At 31.2% G+C, this 19,875-nt stretch overlaps 2 protein-coding genes across 6 annotated transcripts; one reads left to right on the plus strand and one right to left on the minus strand.

The window, feature by feature from the left end:
• The first annotated feature begins 1,631 nt into the window (after nucleotides 1-1,631).
• LOC8260850 lies at nucleotides 1,632-6,327 on the plus strand. Of its 4 annotated transcripts, XR_001535474.3 has the most exons (4): nucleotides 1,632-1,915; nucleotides 2,262-3,727; nucleotides 5,579-5,657; nucleotides 5,756-6,210. XR_001535474.3 is itself a non-coding variant. In XM_015721696.3 (2 exons), exon 1 carries the CDS (start codon nucleotides 2,405-2,407, stop codon nucleotides 3,677-3,679), a length of 1,275 nt encoding a protein of 424 aa, XP_015577182.1. In that variant the 5' UTR covers nucleotides 1,632-2,404; the 3' UTR covers nucleotides 3,680-3,727; nucleotides 5,756-6,210. The 4 variants fall into 4 exon arrangements, 1 of the variants encoding a protein (XP_015577182.1); XR_001535470.3 differs by having other exon boundaries at nucleotides 1,632-3,727; XR_007216372.1 differs by lacking the exons at nucleotides 1,632-1,915; nucleotides 2,262-3,727 and adding an exon at nucleotides 3,734-5,481 and having other exon boundaries at nucleotides 5,756-6,327.
• A 7,989-nt stretch (nucleotides 6,328-14,316) lies between these two features.
• On the minus strand, nucleotides 14,317-18,941 carry LOC8260851. 2 transcript variants are annotated; one of them, XM_015721695.3, is made up of 3 exons: nucleotides 18,654-18,941; nucleotides 15,348-18,082; nucleotides 14,317-14,501 (listed from the first exon to the last, which is right to left on the minus strand). In XM_015721695.3, exon 2 carries the CDS (start codon nucleotides 17,859-17,861, stop codon nucleotides 15,600-15,602), a length of 2,262 nt encoding a protein of 753 aa, XP_015577181.1. In that variant the 5' UTR covers nucleotides 17,862-18,082; nucleotides 18,654-18,941; the 3' UTR covers nucleotides 14,317-14,501; nucleotides 15,348-15,599. The 2 variants fall into 2 exon arrangements, with proteins under 2 accessions (XP_015577181.1, XP_002523041.1); XM_002522995.4 differs by having other exon boundaries at nucleotides 18,578-18,941.
• Nucleotides 18,942-19,875: the final 934 nt, after the last annotated feature.

Consider the following 19,875-nt stretch of genomic DNA (forward strand, 5'->3'; position numbering starts at 1 on the left):
TGTCTTAATTACCTGACTAATTAAAAAAAGCCTCAATAAAGTTGAAGGGGGAAAAAGAAAAGAAAAAGAAATCATCATGTGTATAAAATGCCAAGATTACAATAATAGAGGGGAGGGAAGAAAGAAAGAAAAGAAGACTTATTGGAGAAAATTATCGGTAATATCAAAACATTTTCATTTACTGTAAGAAGTGCAGTACTTAAAATGAAACACTAAAAGAATATAAAAAAGAGGAAAAAAATACAATATAAAGAGACAATAAACATAAGCGATGACAATAATATAAACTTATAAAAATGGATATCAACAATAAAACAGGAGCAACAACCAACAAGAATACACTCACAAAAAAAAAAAGAAAAAAATACTTCTAGAAAAAAGTAAAAAGAGAACTTCATTTTTTCTTTACTTATGATAATTCTCTAGCCTCTATTTTTTTCCTTTTGGTTGTATATAATGTTCTTATTTAAGTTTTTATTTATAATGGTTCTAAGATTGTTTCGATTTGTGTTTTTTTTTTTTATGATTGGTTTGTATTTTTTTCTCTTCTTTCATAATTGGCCTTTAAGCCATACCAAGCATAGTGATATAAAAGATAATCATTTGAACTATCATTAAAGTTTGAGTTAAATATTTATAGAATAAAAAAAAGGACTAGCAAGAAAAGTGTTCTTTGAAAATTCTTCAATATTTAAAATATTATTTATAATTCTTGTCTTAATTGTATCATAAAGTTTTGCATATTTAACTTAAATTAATATTTTTTTTGACAAAACTTAGCATATTTAGTTTAAAATTTTTATAACTTTTTTATAATAAATTAATTTGAGTTAAATATATAAAAATTAAAATTAAATATTTAAAAATAAAAAAAAATTAAAATTAAATTTTCTTTTCATGATAAACTAATTTGAATTAAATATATAAAAATTAAAATCTTTTCCATAATAAACTATTTAAATTAAATATATAAAAATTAAAATTAAATATTTAAAATTTTAAAAAATTAAACTAAAGCCGATTAATAAAGCTATTAGCCAAACTAAATTTTATCTTTTTAATTATGATAAAAGGTTAATTTATCTTCTAAACTTATATGCAATAGTCAAATACATTCAATTTAAATTTTTTAGCAAATAATTCTTGAACTTATGTTTAAAGGTTAAATGCATTTAATTTAAACTTTTCAGTAAATAGCCTCTAAACTTGTACCAAAAATTAAATACACCCAATTTAAACTTTTTAAAATAGTAAAATAATATTAAACTTTTAGATTTTAATTAAATTATAAAAATTAAAAATAATATTTATTTTATTAATAATTGTAAATTTTAAATTTTTTTAAACACGCTTATATAACACATCACTAAATATCAATAAATTAATAAAATAAATAAATATTTTTAATTTTTATAATATAATTAAAATCTAAAAAATTTAATATTATTTTATTTTAAAAGTTTAAATTGAATAAATTTTTACATACAAATTTAAAAAATTATTTATTAAAATAATTAAATTAGATAAATTTAATCTTTCAATATAAATCAAGTCGAAAAAAATTAAATTGAATGTGCAAATTGACGCTTTATCCTTTTAATTATAGTGAAATCTGAGGGGTAAGATTTAATTTGCTCAAAAAGGAAAAAAGGGTCCGACTCTTATGTAGTGGTAGAGTACCTTGGTGGAGCAATGGACGATGATACGATAATATGGCATTCATGTTTCAGCTTCGAAGCTTATGATATCTCTTGTAAGCACGTGTCTTCGAAGAACCAGCTGTCCACCTCTTTCTCTCTCTCCCACTGCGCTTTGCTGCTAATACGCAGGAGGTAAATAATATCATATTGCCAGTCGACTCGGACTTTACTCGCTCCAGTTTTGAGTCTCAACGAGTCTGAAGCTGGTCATGAAGGTCTTCTCTGTCATTGCCACTCTTTTAATCTTTTAGCTTATTAATTGCTGTAATAGATTATCTTTTGGTTTTCTAAGAGACTGTTGCTTTAAAACCCTTGATTCCAAATTTACCATCTTACCCACCTGAAACTCTTGTTTATTCGATAATATTTTTCTTGGCTATTGTCTCAATTTATGGTCAAGCTTAGGTTTTTTATCTGGAATTTTTTGTTATTGTGATGATTTAATAGGTTCTTTTGATTTGGGTTTCGCATTTTGGGTTAAAGGATGTTACTATATTTTATCTATCTTTTTTGTGTGTGATTAAGTTGGGTTTTTGTGAATTGGGTTTTGTTTCTTTATAGGGACGATATCAGGGGCTTGGTCTGGCTTATTGAATTGGTGATAGAATGAGTTGGTTTCTATTTTACTCTTTTATTTGATTTGAGGGTTTTTTTTGTCAAATTCTAAAATTTAGAGGTTTTACTGTGGGATATTCAGTTTTGTGATGGGTGAGGAAACATCTAATATTGTGAACCTTGATCTAAATCTGGGTCCTGGTCCTGAGGTTGGATCAGAAGCAGTACAAAGCGAACCACTAAATTTGGATAACTTTATTTCTGAACCTATTGAAGGAATCAATGAAGCTTTTAGGATTAGGGCTCTACAGCGCTGGAGATTCCAACAATTTCAAATTGCAAATGACACACATGGGCTTTCTGTAGAATTGAGTCCAGTGATAGGAAACGTTGGCAATGTAAGCACCTTATTGCCTGGTGAGGGTAGTGCTGCTGCTCAAGAAAGAACAAGTGAGCTGCACAAAGAGTGTGAGAATAACTGTGGATTTTTGGAAGACAAGGTGTCGATGAAAAAGGGCGATGTTGAGAAAGGAAATGGCAATGGTGGAAGTTTCTTTGATTGTAACATTTGTTTGGAATTGGCTACAGATCCAGTTGTCACTAGTTGTGGTCATTTGTTTTGTTGGGCATGCCTGTACCAACTGTTACATGTGGATTCGGATTCGAAGGAATGCCCAGTATGCAAGGAAGAGATAACGATTAAGAATGTGACCCCAATTTATGGCCGTGGCAGTAATGCTCGCAAGACACCAGAAGATTTGAATATTCAGATCCCTCTTAGGCCCCAAGCAAGGCGGGTTGAAAGTTTCAGGCAAGTCATTTACCGGAATCCATTTATTTTCCCTTTGGAGGAGATTATTCGGCGAATTGGAAGCAGATTTAACTTGACCCGTGATTTGAATCTGATTCAAGACTCAAATGGCGCTCATGAAACAGAAGATAGGAATAATTCCTTTCCAAACACAATTATGACACTTGGGGGAGTGCAAGTTCACCAGAATCCAAGTGTATCACTTCATGATATAATGCATTTAACACACAATGGTGCAAGTAATCCTGAGGTGGCACCAGCGCGTCGACTTCGATCACTGCTACTTCGAAGATCACAATCACTTGCACAAAGACCTTCAACTCAAACGCCAGTTTCATCCTCTTCAAATCCCTCTGAGAGGTTGTTAGATGCATTTTTAAGAAGCCATCCGATAGGAAGGAATCAGGAGCAGCCCCAGCCACTGGATGATAGAGATTCTTTCTCAAGCATTGCAGCAGTTATAAACTCAGAGTCTCAAATTGACAATGCTGTGGAAATTGACTCTATGGGCTCCCTATCAAGTTCTTCATCTAGAAGAAGAAATGACTCTTTGATAGTCTATGATTTGGATAGTGGCGAATCTCCTGCACCTAGGAGGAGACGGTTGAACTAGGAAGAGTTCATCAGGAAGTTGCTCGTGATCTAACATGCTAATACATATGTAAGTGGCACCTCCATTTGCATTGTTTTCTCTTGCCTCTGTTTTTGAATATCATGATATGACATAGCTTCCAATTCCATCCCTTGCGGATATCATAGCTTCCAATTCCATCCCTTGTGGCTATCATATGCTATTAAGATACTATTGTAATGCTTTAAGGGGCTTGTGCTTTGAACATGTACTGAAAATTATACTTATCCTGGATAATTTGCTATTTATTACCTCCAGCAGTTGTGCTGGTCCTATGGACATTAATATTCAAACTTCATATTTAGGTTGAAACTCTTGAATAACTTATAACATCTTGCAGGATTTATTTCTGTCCTTAAAATTACAGTTGTGTCACCTAGTGATACTTTTCGATTCCCTTTCTGGCTCTACCATAAATAATATAGTTACTATAGTATTTATGTTTGTAAAAAAAGGAACTTTCTCGACTGAATTAAGAATTTCCTAAATTGGTAATTATCACATGGGTGAAAGTTGTTTTCTTGTAATTTTGGGAACTAACTGAAATTGTAATATTTGGAATATCGACTATCTGGGAGCATTTCAGAAATGTGGAAGTTGCCAGGGAGTGTTACTTCTGCTTGTAGTTTGCATGATCATTTCAGTAGAAATTCTTTTTTTTTCCTATGATTTCTGATTTGTAGCTCTATAAATTCTCTCGTCATTAGTAATTTTGAAGTAAAATTGAGTTCTCAATGTTATATTAGGGCGATGCTTGTTTTATTGGTACTTTCCACTTCCCCATTCATCTTTCCCGCAATTTACACCCTTCCTGAACATATCATGTCTGAGTTATTGATCATGTTCATGCTCAAGCACTCAGCTGACGAATGAGTTGCATCTTTTTCTCATGCAAGTGCAATGCAATCATGATGAGTCCTTGGAAGATGAGATATGTGTGGGATTGATATTATGAATTGACATTCTAGTGTGTGGTATTGTGTGCTTATGGCAGTTTATAGGTTGTGAATGTTGGGACTCATTACTATTAGGGCATGGTTAATATTGTTGTCACTTCTTTAAAATTAAGTTTCTTTCTTACAGCTTGTATCTTCCCCAATTCTTTTGTTTGTTTTATCCCTCCCTTTCCATTTCTTCTTTTTCTTCTTTTTCATCATTATTCATTACCATCATCTTGTTTGGCATTGTCCCAAAAGAATGACGATTCATTAAAGGCACCCATATAGCTGATGAAAATGACTATGAAATATTGATTTATGCTGATTAACTGACAAGTTTATCGTGTTAGTTATTGCTTATTTGCTTCATTATATAAAATGACAAGTATCTTAAGAACCACAGCCTTCTTGAGCGGACTTCTTTCATGGATTGAATGGCATATATCTTTCTCCTACATCTACTCTAGCTTACTTCTGCATCAAGTAACTTCTTCCTTCCATGCTTTATTCTCGCCTTCCACCTGGTATCCCCCATGGCCCTATCCTAGATCCAAATCTGGGTCAAGCATAGTGCTTAGAAATGATTCAGGTCAGAAAATATTCTGGATGTGGCAGGGCAATATGGTTGCTCTATGACTAGTACAAAAAGATGGAGGAAAATTTGATTCCAATGAAAATGTTAAATGAGATCCTATAATTATGTCAAAAAGTATATAAATTTTTCTTCTTTATTTCTCTCTTCCTCCTTTTTTGTTTGTTTGAAGTTATAGACTTGCGAGGCTGTTTTACAAGAAGAAACCAGTGTGTTGCCTACTTGTATGTAGGTGTGCAAGTGTGTGATTGAAAGTAATTTGAGTTCTTACCTTCAGTGAGATCTTTTGAGCCCTTTCTCCTTTTCTTTTCTTTCTGAATTTTCTGTGGAACATTGTCTTTACTCATGCAGAAGATAAAGCTTGCTTAGTAAAGCTATCAAATCTTTGTCCTTACCTAGTAGGGGTATGGTTCCAAAACAGAGGAGCAAGGTATACATTTGAGTTATTCGTTGTCTTGCTTTTCTTTTTTAGTCTATTGTCTTCACCGCATTACACCTTTGCTTTTCTTTTGTTCTGTCTGGATACAGAGAAGCAATAGGGCTGAAGCAGACAGGCAGGGAAGTCCTGCTTTATATGAGGAGAAGATGTTTCGAGACAATGGAGAAAGAAAACAGTTCGAACCAGGGAATTGCAAAAACTGAGTCTCAATTTGTTTCAACTTCAAAAACTCATAAATATGATCCTCTTCTACGGGTCTGCCCAGCACCAGCACCACTGTCAATACCGACCTTATTGACACCGTTTACTAGCATTGGTGACCGCAACATCATTGGGTCTGTTCTACTTGGTCAAAACTCAAAAGCTCTTGAGCTGCTTCACGATTCAATACAAGTTGCACTAGTGAGGTAAAAATTGAAATAAAAATGTGCTTTTTCTATCATATCTAGGGGAAGGTGACATTTGAAAAGAGTGGAAAGAGTGAGAAATACCAATTTTGTGCAAGCTTAATTGTACGATCCTTATTGAGTTTGCTTGCTATCCATTTAATCTGCGTATTGAGTCAGTTTGATGGGGTTTGATTCGAGTTTGTTTTTCACTTAACAAACCCTTTTGGTAAGAGTTAAAAATCAGTATTTAATTTCAATGAGCTTTTTTTAGAGTTCTTTTTCTCTTTTTAGCTGGTAATTTATTTATTTTTTTGAACAATATTATTTTTATTAAAAACTATTAAAAACTTATTTTAAGTTTTATAAGATTAGTTTTCTATAATTCATAATAACTAAACATTATTTTGAATATTGATTACAGTTAGAACTAAAAAAAAATTATTAATGGAATTTAAATTTTATTTTTTATTCTTAAAATAACTTATATATATCTTTTTCAGTAAATATGATTGAGTTAATAAAATTAATTATAATTTATTTAATTATTAAAAAACTATTATTATTAATTTTTATTATTATAAATGATATTATAAAATAAATTACATTTAAAGATAAGTTATATTCTAATAATCCTTTATATATTAATAACAATAATTAATAAAATATTATCAACAATTTAATTTATTAGTTATTAGCGATTGACCATCACTTATTAGCTACTAACTACTATTAGCGACTAATTATTAGTTGTAAATGTTTTTAGAAATTACATATTCTTGGCCTTTGGATGCAATTTTATTCAGCAGCTTATTTTGATATATCAACCACCAGTTGAGTTTTTGAGTTTTTTTTATCAACAAATCGTAGTAAGCAAAGCATGTCAATATCAACTAATTAGATTTAATCGTAGTAAGAGGAGCATGTCAATATGAACTAACTAGATCCAACTCGGAGAAACTGTTCATAATAATTTAAGAAAAGAATTTATTATGATATTAGATACCTATCAACATATTTGTTTAAAATAATTTAAGAAAATAATTTTTATTGTCAGCATTCATAAATATCAAAGAAATTATAAAAAAATTTATGATGAAAATTACTGTTTTTTTTTTAATTTTAGATATAAAGAGAATTACGAAAAAACTTATGATGAAAGTTACTGTTTTTTTGAGTTTCAAAAATTGAGAGCGAATGAATATAAGATTAGAGTTGGAAATGATTATATTAAGATCAGAAGTTGAAATTATTTAAGAAATATGCAGTATGGATTTATTACTCTTGAAAATAAGATATTTACCCAAATCCTTCCGTTGTCTTAAACACATTAAAATTGGTAACTAATATGTATTGACATTATTTAATGACCATTAATCATGCAATAAAAGACACAAACACACATTATGCTCTTTCTCTAAATTTCTCTTGCAACATATTCATCAAACTTATCTTCCTAGTTTTCAGAGCCTAGGCTAAGCTTTTCTAGAAGTTGAGATTGGTTGCTTCCCTTTGTTTGAAGTTTCAATATTTCCTTCCTTTTTTGGTCTGCCACGTTTGGGCTGCAAAATAGTCAAAAATAGCATTAGGTATACAAATGATACTTGTAACACAATATAACTGATAAGTGCTAAAGTCACTTACTTTTGAGCTTTATTTTATATTAATTTTACTTTTAGTTGAGTTTAATTTGTTTGTTCAAGCTTAATTTTCAGTTCTTTTAGGCACTTTAAAGATAATACATGTCAATAAGTCAAATGGAATCGAAAAGCATGAGAATCGGGCAAAGGAAAGGCATTTTTATCCAAAGTTATGTTTGTCACGAGAAGCCACATGGGCATGTGGCCTTCCCGTGGCAGATTGCATGAAGGGTTCACACGGGAAGCCCACACACCGTGTGCTCCCCGTGTTAGATTGACAGGCGAATTTCAGCATTACGCAGATCTGATCGCATAAATTTCAATGCAATTTTTCATAATCTTACAGATTCAGAATTGAAAAGTGGTCTTCATCATTGTAGAGGACTTCCTAAGATAAAATTCTTATGAATGACCCAACTCTATATTAAGTTGCTAAGGATGAGAAAACTTGGATCGACGTCAGATTTTATGCAGTTCGTTTCTGTTTGGGTCAGTCTCAGTGTTTGAGCCTTATATTGAGCTACAGATGTCTGATTGAGGTGATTCAAAATCCTAAAAATGAACTACTCTTCAAGAGCTACAACTTTGGTGAACAATGTAATTTGATTTTGAAAATGCCCTAAAATAAGTCGCAAAGTAAAGAACAGACAGAGACACATATTCAAGCTATGAAAAGCTAAGGATATTGCACGACCGTGTGGTGCCTGTGTGGTTCCCGTGTCAATCATAAAAATGAACTATTTAAAGGAACTTTTAGGGTTGTTTTAAGGGAGTTTCATCATATTTTCATTTCTAAAGAGAAACACTTAGAGACTTCATTTTTCCTTTCATTTTTAGGGTTTGCTTGATATTTCTCAAGAAAGAATATCATTTCCTTCATTGCTTTTCAAGATTGAAGATTGAAGATTGAAGATTTTCATTTCTACTCTTTCATGACTAGTTTGAGATCTTCTTCCTCTAATCTTTACTTCTTTACTGTAATGTCTAAAAACTAATTTTCTTACTATTTGGATTTTGATGAACCCTAATTTGTTTTATATGGATTGATTCAAAGATAATACGATTAATCTTTTCTATGAATTTTTTTATCCCTTTGGTTGCTTAATTATCTATTTCAATTGATAATCGACATATTAATTGAAATTTATTTTTATAAACTAATTAGAGATAACTCTATATAAATTAATCACATCTTAGGGATTGAAAATTGATTAGGATATTAAAGATAAATCTACAAGATCCTTTGATTAAATAGTTCCTTAATTTTAATACATGACCTAAGTGAGTAGGTTTCAGAAGAGATTTCTCTCATCTTATTAGGAATTAGGGGTTTAATCACTTAAGAAAGGTTTAAGCCTAATTTTTTGGAATGCCAACTCGACTCTTGATTTGAATTAATTGCTATTTATTTCTTGAAATACTTAATTTATTAGGGGGATTCACTATCTAAATAGGCTTTATCCTTGATAAGTTTACCAATTGTTTTAGTCTTTACTTTCAAGATTGTTTTACTTCTAAATTTAATTACACCCAAATAACATTTTGATTGTTGAACATTAGTGCATGATTGAAGGAAGTACTCACAATTAGGTCCATAGTGGAACAATACTCTTATTCATTATTATATTACTTGATATGATTGGTGCACTTTGCCATGTGTGGATAGCGCTTATCAATAACACAGAAGTGCCAGTGTTATTTACCTTTGGCTATGTATTTTCAGTGTTGTTCTATAAACTCTGACTTGTTCCTTTCACTTTACAAGTCATATTATAGCCATATTGCAAACAGGCTTGACACTTTATTTGAGATCTAGCCCTTGATAACTTATGTGAATTTTTCTTTTCTTCAATAAGGCCTTTTCTCCTATTTTGCCTAAGTCGACCTAGCTGTTTCACAAACATAGATGGTAGCACTAGGGGTTCATTTACTTGTGGCCATTGTTTCTCTCTATTAATTGGTTGTATAGCACATTGATGTGCTGTCAACCAGGTCTATATGCTATAGTACTCATCTATAAAGTTAACAACATCTTTCCTGTAGAATTGAATGCATGCACATGCATGACAGCATGGCAGTCTTGATAATTCCCATGCTTGACAACTACAACTTTTATTCTTCAAATCAATAACACAACCTTCATAAAAAAAAATAAGCAAATTGATATCTCTCTACTACAGTTGGTTTAGGGGTGCAATATTTTTTTTTTTTATTTACTCTTAATTCTAAGACGAATGACATCACTGCATTTTCCTATCTCCTTAACAGTGTCATGCTTCTTACCATGAGATGTGACCTTATATCCTCTAACATGTCAATTAAAGATTTAGTTCTAGAGTTAATAATATATTTGTTAAAGGTCTCGCAGATGTTAAGTACCTATTAATGACCCATAAAACACAGTGGGATTTTTAGCAATGAACAACTTATAAGTTTCCACACACTCATCCTTTAAGTTTTTTAGGCAGGAGTGATATTGAGACTTAACTTACTTTTTGCAGTGTCCCAAAATAGTTTTTTATATTTTGAACCATTGTAAATCTTCTTCCAGTTGGCGTAGATGTAACGAGCATAATTCCTATGCTCAACATTAAGAGCCAACTTCACAAGAGCATTAAACAAAACCTGCATAAAATAAGTGAATCATTGCATTAGACTTGACATGTATTAAGTTAGATATATATTACATATTTAAGAAGTAACATGACCTTTTATTGGTCACTAATGAATGACCACCCATATCCATCAATGATGCTCAATTCTTCGAATTATATCTCTAGGAACCGAGTCCATGTAGCTTCATTTTCCCTTTCCACTATAGCATAAGTTACTGGATACATTTTGTTGTTAGCATCTTTCGCTACAGCTGCAACCAATGCACCACCAAGGACTATTTTCAAGAAACATGCATCGAATCCGAGCATACTCTTGCAACTCGAAATAAACCCTCTTTTTAAAGCACTAAACTCTGCATAAAACCTTTAAAAAATAATTTTCCCCTTACCATCCAACTCTATTTTTAGCTCAAACTTACCTTCCTTGTCAACTCTTCTACGCTCAGCTTGATAAGACTTAATCTTTGCATAATGATCCTTAAACGAGCCCCTCAACTTATTTAAGGCTTTCCACTTTTCCCTATAACAAGTAAGCAAGGACACTTTCAATCCTAAAGTCAGTTTCACATTAGTTTGCATTATCCTTAACACTATAATTAGGATTCATCCTAAAGTTTTCCAACACTCTAATGATAGCCATTATGAATTACACTACCTATTGTGATCTTCCTTGAAACATGTATGCTCACCATAATAAGTCTTCACAGCAAAGGCATCTTCATATTGCATTATTTCCATAAAACTCCCATATACAACCTTTATCACAAACTGCACCTAACCTACCACCTTCAATTTTTTACCACTTAATGTCGTAACCATTAAGTATTGCCCATCTTTATAGAGCTACCTTGCACTCATTTGCATCCTTGAATCTTAAACCAACATGTAGATCAAACATTTCATGATCATAATTTGGAGCATAGACCTTTGGTTTTGCCTTTCTTTTCTTGTGTGGGCTGAGGTCATACCCATTACTGCTTACTTGCATCATAACTGATTCATCTGATGATCGGTATTCAATGTTATACTCACTCTCGATATACTACAATTAATCATTAGCCTTAGCTGGTGCTTTTTTATTGGCTCTATTCTCCTTTTTCTTACTATTTTTTATTGGCTTCTTCCATGCAGATGTTGCTTCAAACTCATCACAAAACTTGTGCTTCCTTGCCTATCTCAGATTCTTCTGTGCTTCCATATGTTCTTCATCTTTGGAGCTGAAATCATCCTCATTTAAATCATCATCTATATCATTGGCTTCAACTGGTATATTATCTATATCTTCAGTTTCAATTATACTTGCCTTAAAGAAACCCTAAACTTAAAAAAGTTATTTAATAAGTCTGTTGATAAGTAATGTGCTTGTATGAGTCCTTGTCATTTTTTCTTCCAACAACAAACAACGCTTGACAACAACTCCTATTCCAATGGGACCATAACAACACTGTCTTCCAAAATCAATGGATTCCTTTCTCTTTTTGCTTCCTTTTTTGGCAAGAGTGCTCAATAAACAAATGCTTCATATTCATACAACAAAATATAGTCTATGTTCATAGCAAAATTTAGGTTAAAGAAAACAGTATGGAGAAAATAACCCTTTCTTGCCTGTTATTAGGTTAGCCAAATCCCTAATTACAGTGAAACAATGTGGTTTTAGATTTTAGGGTTAAAATTAAAAAACGGCTTTATTTTCAACTTTAGCTGACTCAACATCTTCATTTGCTGACTAATTTTATTATATATAAAAAAAAAACTCGCCAGAAAGTTGCTACATCATCATTTTCAACGTCTAATTTGAGCGGAAGGCAACAATTGATAGAAATGTCTTATTATGTTATTAAATTAGAAAAACTCAACAGTTTTTGACATTATTGTAAAAACTTTAAAGTACAGAATTTCTGAGATAATAAAGGCTATAATAATTATACTCTTATCTTTATATATATATATTTTTAGATATTTTAGTTATGGTTATCCAATTTAATTCTTCATTTACGATAATTATAGGATGAAAAAAAAAAAGGACATACATTCTTATTGCAGATAAAAAAAGTAATTCGTAAGTTATTACTATATATTTTAAATATACAAATTGAATTAGTAACAACCATATACTTATGTTATTAAATTATATTGTAGTTATTATTCTAATACATTAGGAAACAAACAATTAATTTTTTAATCATAATAGAATTAATGTAATTTAATTATAATTCTATAATAATTTTATATACGATCTTAAATGTATAAGAAATTGATGAATTATTATATATCACATTATGTCTATGATATAAATCAAATAATTTAATACAAATTTTTACAAAAATTGAAGGTAAAAAATTATAAAAAATGTATATGATAATCTCAATCTTATTTATTGACATATTAACTCATGTGTTATTATTATTATTATTATTATTATTATTATTATTATTAGTATTATTATTATAACACTTCAGCAGTATGATTATTTACTATTTAGTATTATATTATACATTAATTTATTAAATAATTTATATGATAATTTTTATAATAATAATTTACAAGTGTAACGCACGTGATGAGTAATACTAGTTTTAATATATGTCCCTTATATACATACTTACTACATTTATATCTTTAAAAAAATAAAAACAAAAATTACAATTAATGGTATACATTTTATAAATTTGTGTATACATTTTAATATATTTGGTATACATTTGTATATAATGATTTATTTTACATATATGTCAATTATGTGTTAATTTTTTTTAATATACAATAAAATGTATAAATATATATATATATATATATATATATATATAGTATCTAGTTGGTATATATTTAATATATCTTTATATATGAAGTGCAAAATTCTTAAATTTTCTTATTATCTTATTATAAAATTTATATAGATAATATAAATACAATTTACATTCTTACACCATTTAAAAAGTTAAAATAAAAAAGTAAATTAAAAAAAATAAACCTTGAGATGTTATGCATGACAATGATATAAAAATATTATAAAATTTATCAAGTATAATACCTCTATTAAAAATAAAAATAATAATAAATATAAAAATAATTTGAAAGAGCATAACAATATTAATAATAATAATAATAATAGACTAATTTAAATTCTTAATGGATTAAGATGATTAAATTAAATAAACAATAGAGTTAATTTAATATTTAAAATGAGTGAGATTAAAATAATTTAATATTCAAATGAGTGGAATTAAAACAATAAATTAATAAGTAAGTGAAGTTAGAATTATAAGAAAAGATTTAAAAATATTGTGAGGATGGAGTTATTAGTAAGCAAAATTTATAAAAAAATCTTTAAAAAATTTAAAAAATTAAATGGCTATTTGTTACAAAAGCCCGCCTTCACTTTCGTCTTTTTCTTTTTTCGTTGAAGGAAACAAAAAAAAAAAAATAAAGAAAAAGACCAGAAAACTACAATAGAAAAAGATATTTTTTTTCAAAAAATACAATTAGACAGATATGAGCAACAAGAGGATAGGTCCCATATACAAGAGTGTAATCTCGTTGAAGTATAATCTTGTCAAGTTAAGAGTCGAAATACTGGAAGCTTAAAATCAACAGTTTATTAAAAAATAAATTTTAAACTCCATCCGCTTTCCTGTTTTTTAACTCAAACTCAGTTTATTACATTTCATATAATCAAGTTTAAGCTACTCAAATAGCTAGAATGAAAGAGCCTCAATTTGATTAAATAATTAAAGCTCGATTAGATTTGTAAGCCTGATAAGTTAAATATTATAGAACTCAGAGCTCAACTTATCCAACTATTTGTCTATTCAAAGAGCTCAATTCGATGAACATCATATCGACCTGATGACATCCCCTGCTCCAACATGATTAGGATGTCATGATAAAAAGTTCAGCAGAATTTAAGCCAAAGATAATCTCCACCAAGCAAGGATATAGAAGCCATTTTCAAAGTGTCCGCTAGAAATACAACCATGCATGAACACGCAAAAGCAAAATGTACAATCAGTCACTGGAACAGATGATTATTATTAGAGCAAGTGAGTTCTTCAGAACAATAATAACTTTTGTTCCAGTACAAAAAAGCATTCTCATATCTGCTACAGGTTAATGGGGAAAGAGATATCAGGCGGGCAGCTACCATCTCTCAAAATCAGTGTACACCATCATACCTCCACTGGTTGTCCCAATTATCTGGAACAGAATTAGAAAACACACTAACCATGATCAGCAAACATAAAAGGAGATTCATTCAGTCAAGGAATAAAAACTAAAAAGTTACAATTAAAAACTTTAACCAAACTAGATTAGTAGAAAATTCAACCAAAAGTTCATGTAACTGAGGACAACAATTTTCAACCTTTTACTCAACAAGAAACAATAGCTTGAATGCACAAAAGAAAATTAGTTGTCATTTTCTAGACAGGTATAATGTGTTAAATGATAACTAGATTCTGACTATGGCAGCCTGAGCAGGTGATTTTGATCACAATAAAAAGCTTAGTCATCACATAATGAAGAATAATGCAGTCTAATTTGCGATCCAACTTTTACAGAAACTGTAAACAAAGATCTTTAGTTGTAAAGACCAACAGAACATTCACTGTTCATAAAAAGTAAGATAACATGCATGAAGACTAAAGAACCAAAACAGCATTGACAAAACAAACGATGCCGACTTAAAAGTAAGCTTGTTTTGACGCAAATGATGCTAGAAAACTTTTCATTAAATCAACTCATAGGTCAATAGATTAGAAGTGAATGTTTAACTATAACCAATGGGTACTATGATATCAACACACTATTAAGAGAGTTCCCAGCAAAATCAGACCAAAACAGAATGACATTTTGAAGATGAGATCTATTTAATGATTGTTAACATTTTCTGGTCCTGTGATGAGCGCCAAAGCATAATCATAGATATTATTGAAATAATAAAGAAAAATGTGAATGCTACCAAAACAGTGAACGGCAACATAAATTGAGAACAAAGAGTTGATGTTTAAAAGGTATAACTAAGAAAAATAAAGATGAAATTACCATGGCTTATGAGATCCAGCCCACTTGAAATAAAGTAAAATTGCAGCCTCAACGTTCCACTTAAATAAAATCAATAAGTTTTGACATATAATGTATAATTCTTACTAACCACCTTTTCTACTGCCTGTTCCACTTATATTCAGCGATATATCGTCTATAATTCCTACTTCACTATCTTTACAATTTCCCTTATGTCCTCCACGGCTCTTACAGATTTGTCCCTACTACCACAAATTGTTTAAACATCATTTGCTATCTTCTTTCTTCCTTTAATTTTTCTTCATTATCTAAAATCTCTTCATCCTTGACGTCTATTATTACTTGAAGAAGTTCCAATGGAGTAGCTGCTGGATCCAGCTCCCGACAACCTTTTGGAGCATTTGGACCTTCTTGACCTGTAAGCAAGTATGAGGGAACTTGATGAGAAAACCGAAATATCTCTTCCTTTGGAATAGACCTGATTTCTCCAGGGTCCAAATGCTGATGGAACACAGTCTTGAAACCAGCAACCTTTACTAATGGAGCCACAGTTACACCTTGCTGATCACTGTAATCTTCAAGCACTTCCACCATGTCATACTTGTGTATTACCTCATCTTCTGTCAACTCATTCCAGTCAGGAGTCCAATTCCGATACAGAGCCCAAACATCTCCTTTCTTCGGGTATATCTGAATCACCCCACGAGTGCCTTTTGTCCACTTTATCTTGTGTGAAAAAGAATTGAGTGACTTATAAATCTCATATCTGCCAACTCTGAATTCACCACAAGTCTTTGAGAATCCAGAACCAACCCAGTTTAGCGGGCCTATCTCGTTGTTAGTCTTTGAATTAAGCCAGCTGATCTTCATCTTAAACGGATTCAAAGAGATTATTTTATGGACCATGGCATAATATCGGGGCATCCCATCATCAATATCATATGCAGCCCATACCTGGTTTTCTCCAAAACACTTCTCAATTCGATCCTTGTCAAAATTATGAAAATCAGGATCTGGGACATCTATCGACATCGGTTCCAGAGTTTCTCCACCTTCTCTTGCACCAGAAGTACCAGAAGAACACTTACCATTCTCTGTACTCAGTGGCTTGGCAGACTTATTTTGATCACACGTGTCAGGTTCTGTCTGAAATACTTCTCGATTATTTTCTCTTGCATTGCTTGTCCCATTTTTAACAACAGATTTACTTGAGTTAAAATCAATTAATTTATGACGAATTTCTCTCCTAGCCTTTTCCATCAGAATGGTTTGCATTCCAAACTGGGAATCATCCCCTGTGCCATACGGCTGGGTGATTCCATTGACTCTAACTGTTGCATTACCCTTCTTGGTTCCAGATAAATCATATTTTCTAGCTTCTTCCCCTACACCCACTTGATTTGAAACATGGCTTCCACAGTTGCTCAGACCAACATCTTCATTGCTTCTCCTTCTCTTAGCAGAATTCGAGTAGCCACCAGTGGATACATTACCCGGTCTTTTGGGCGCATGATTTTTTCGCTTAAGGGCCTCCTCTCTTTTTGTGGCTGCCTGGGCTTCCTCACGCTCTCTTTTCACTTTTTCATATGCCTGCTGAACCACACTTGCAGCTTGTGCAACAGATGAGGCACCACCTGCTCTGGAGAATGGACCCCATTGGAAGTTGGTCTGATTGCATGAATCTGATCCGCTGAACCCTCCTGGTCCAGCATTTGGAGGGGCCATAGTGTTACTACCAGAATTTGATGTATTTTTACTGGAAGGTTGATGATTTGAATTCTGTCGCTGCTGAGAAAAATTCCAGGTGGTAGAAGACTTGGAACCACTTGAAGGAGGGGGGGCTGTTTCAACAGCTAAAAATGGCTCATGGCAATTAGGACATAGGAGATTATGATTAAGATAAACTCTAAGATACTCATATTGCATCTTGCATCGATGACATACAGTCCAAAAGGTACTGGGCTTCGACTTATGCGAAGCGAATGTAGCTGAGGAATGACTACTTCGAGGAGTACTCTTATGCGTCTGAGTACTCTTTTGTGTCTTCGTACTCGATCTGGTGAAATTAGAAAAACCGCTGGACTCTGGTGCTGCTGATGAGCCCCCGGCAGGATTTGAAACCTTTTGAGATGCTTTAACATTTTTCCTTTTCTGGTCATATGCTACTCTCTTAGTCTTATCAGATAATAAGCTCCATGCCTCAGAAATAAGCTTAAATGCTCCATCAGCTCCTATAGACTTGTTTTTGTCAGGGTGAAGCATCAGAGCAAGCTTCCTATACTGTTTTCGCACTGTCTCATCATCAGCTTGTGGATCTGTACCAAGGATCCCATACCAATCTGATTCCCCATTTATCTTGTTCTCTGCTGATATGTATACATCAAGTGTTGATACCAAATGTTGCACGCCCTCAAGACCAGGATACAAATTTTGGGCCTTCAAAGCAAATCTCTTTGCTCCAGCAAGGTCCTTGGCCAAAAATTTCTTCTCAGAAATCTGTTTTGCCTTTGCAGCCTCATCTTTATTGCATTCCATCTTCCTCACTCCACCTTCTGTTGCTTCTTCCTCTTCCTATTATCTTTATTCCTTTTCCAAGATCCGTTAAGAGCAAACACCCCAATAAAATCAACACAGACAGCTACCACATTTTCAATGGTACAAATTCTCTGTTTCTTCAAACTTCAGAAAAGGAGCTACGTGCAAAAGTTGAAACTCCTCCCTGCATAATGCTCCTCTCAATCTCTAGACCCTCCTGCCTACAAGATGACATGTGGTGGAAATAAACACTAGGTTCAATCAATTATTGTCAAAAATAAAGTTAAACCATAAAGGTTATGTGAAGGAAATGTGAAGACGGTGAATAGAAATACAATATAGTTCGTGTGTGTGTCTGTGTGTGTGTGTATATAAAATAAAGCTCCCATTACAAAACAAAAGAAGAAAAACCAGAATCATATTAAGAAAAGAAAACAGCTAACCAATCATGTAATGGACTCCGACAAGCCATAACAAAAGTATATAATACGAGATAAAGATCAATACAAACCATAAACAGAATATCACAACAAAATCCAAAAAGAATGGAATTTCAAAGTTAGATCAATGAGAAATGCTCTCTTGTGGCATAAATATCATCAAAATTGTAACCTTTCATCATACTAACACGAGGCGAACAATAATAGATAAACATAATATTATATATATATATATATTTACACACACACAACACACATAGAGGAGCATGGAATTACCAGGGTATAGGGGAAGATCGAGTTGCCGGATGCAATTGAAATAAAAAAAACAGAAGGTAAATTAAAGAAAGATTACTTTCTTTTCCGTTCTCCGATAGCTCGCTGCGTCACTTGTAGTTCGACTTTAGGGTTCAACAACCATACGTTTCATGCCATTCAGTTCTTAAGCTTTCTCTTCTTCTGGAATAGAGCTGTTCAAAATGTGGGCTGGCTTGTTGTAGTCCATGGGCCCGAAATGGTCCGATTTGACTATACGAGTCTTCCATTTAGGAAATTCCACAGAAATACCTAAAACTGAATCCACCATCTTTTATACTAACAACTCTAAAATTTTAATAAAAATACACTTACAGTATAATAAATTAACTATTTTACTCAGCACTAAAAGAACGCATATTTTCTTCTCCAGACCATCCAATTGAAAAGCTAAATAATAGCAGCACCAAAATTAACATAATCGCAACAAATTAAAAAAAAAAAACATTCTCATCAACAAATCATAAATAGATGACAATATGTTTTAAAATGAAATATCATAAAATTTTTAAACATGAAGAGATAATCCAATTTTATACATATATTTAGTTGGTTTTGTGTTAGTTTGAATTTCATTAAATTAAAAATTTTCAAAAAATAATAATAATATATGTATTCTTAAGTATTTAAAATTTGTAAAAGGTGAATATTAAATTTTAAAATTCAAATCTATAGAAAATTAAGGAATTAGATCTATTTTGTAGAAAACTAAAAAAAATAGTATACATCGAATATGTAGAGATATATCATAAATATGTATTTTAAAAATTATATGTGCGGTATATATTTTACAAAATTCTTTATATTGACTATTTACCAAAATAAATAAATAAATAAAATCATCAATTATATATTATAAAAAAATACTTTTTAACAAAATATAAAATTATTTTTAAAATATAAAATAGACAATATATATTAAATATATAATCAATTTATTTTAGATATATGATAGCTAGACTTTTACTTATTTTTCTCGGTCTAGATTTTAAAATCATTTATTATATTTTTCTTATAAATAGATATGGACATAATATCTGTTTTTCTTCGCTACGATAGACATTAGGAAGAAAATAAGAGATATATACCTAAATTTTGACGTAAAAGATATTCTAATATCAAATGACAATAACTTTATAAACTCCATGAAAATAATATAAAAAATAAATCAAAATTAAAATAAAGAAAATAAGAATATGATTAGATATCAAGTCAAACATGATTATCCACAAACTACAAATAGAAAACAATGCAAGCATCAT

Source organism: Ricinus communis, chromosome 6 (assembly GCF_019578655.1).
Source record: "Ricinus communis isolate WT05 ecotype wild-type chromosome 6, ASM1957865v1, whole genome shotgun sequence".
NCBI classification, from domain to species: domain Eukaryota; kingdom Viridiplantae; phylum Streptophyta; class Magnoliopsida; order Malpighiales; family Euphorbiaceae; genus Ricinus; species Ricinus communis.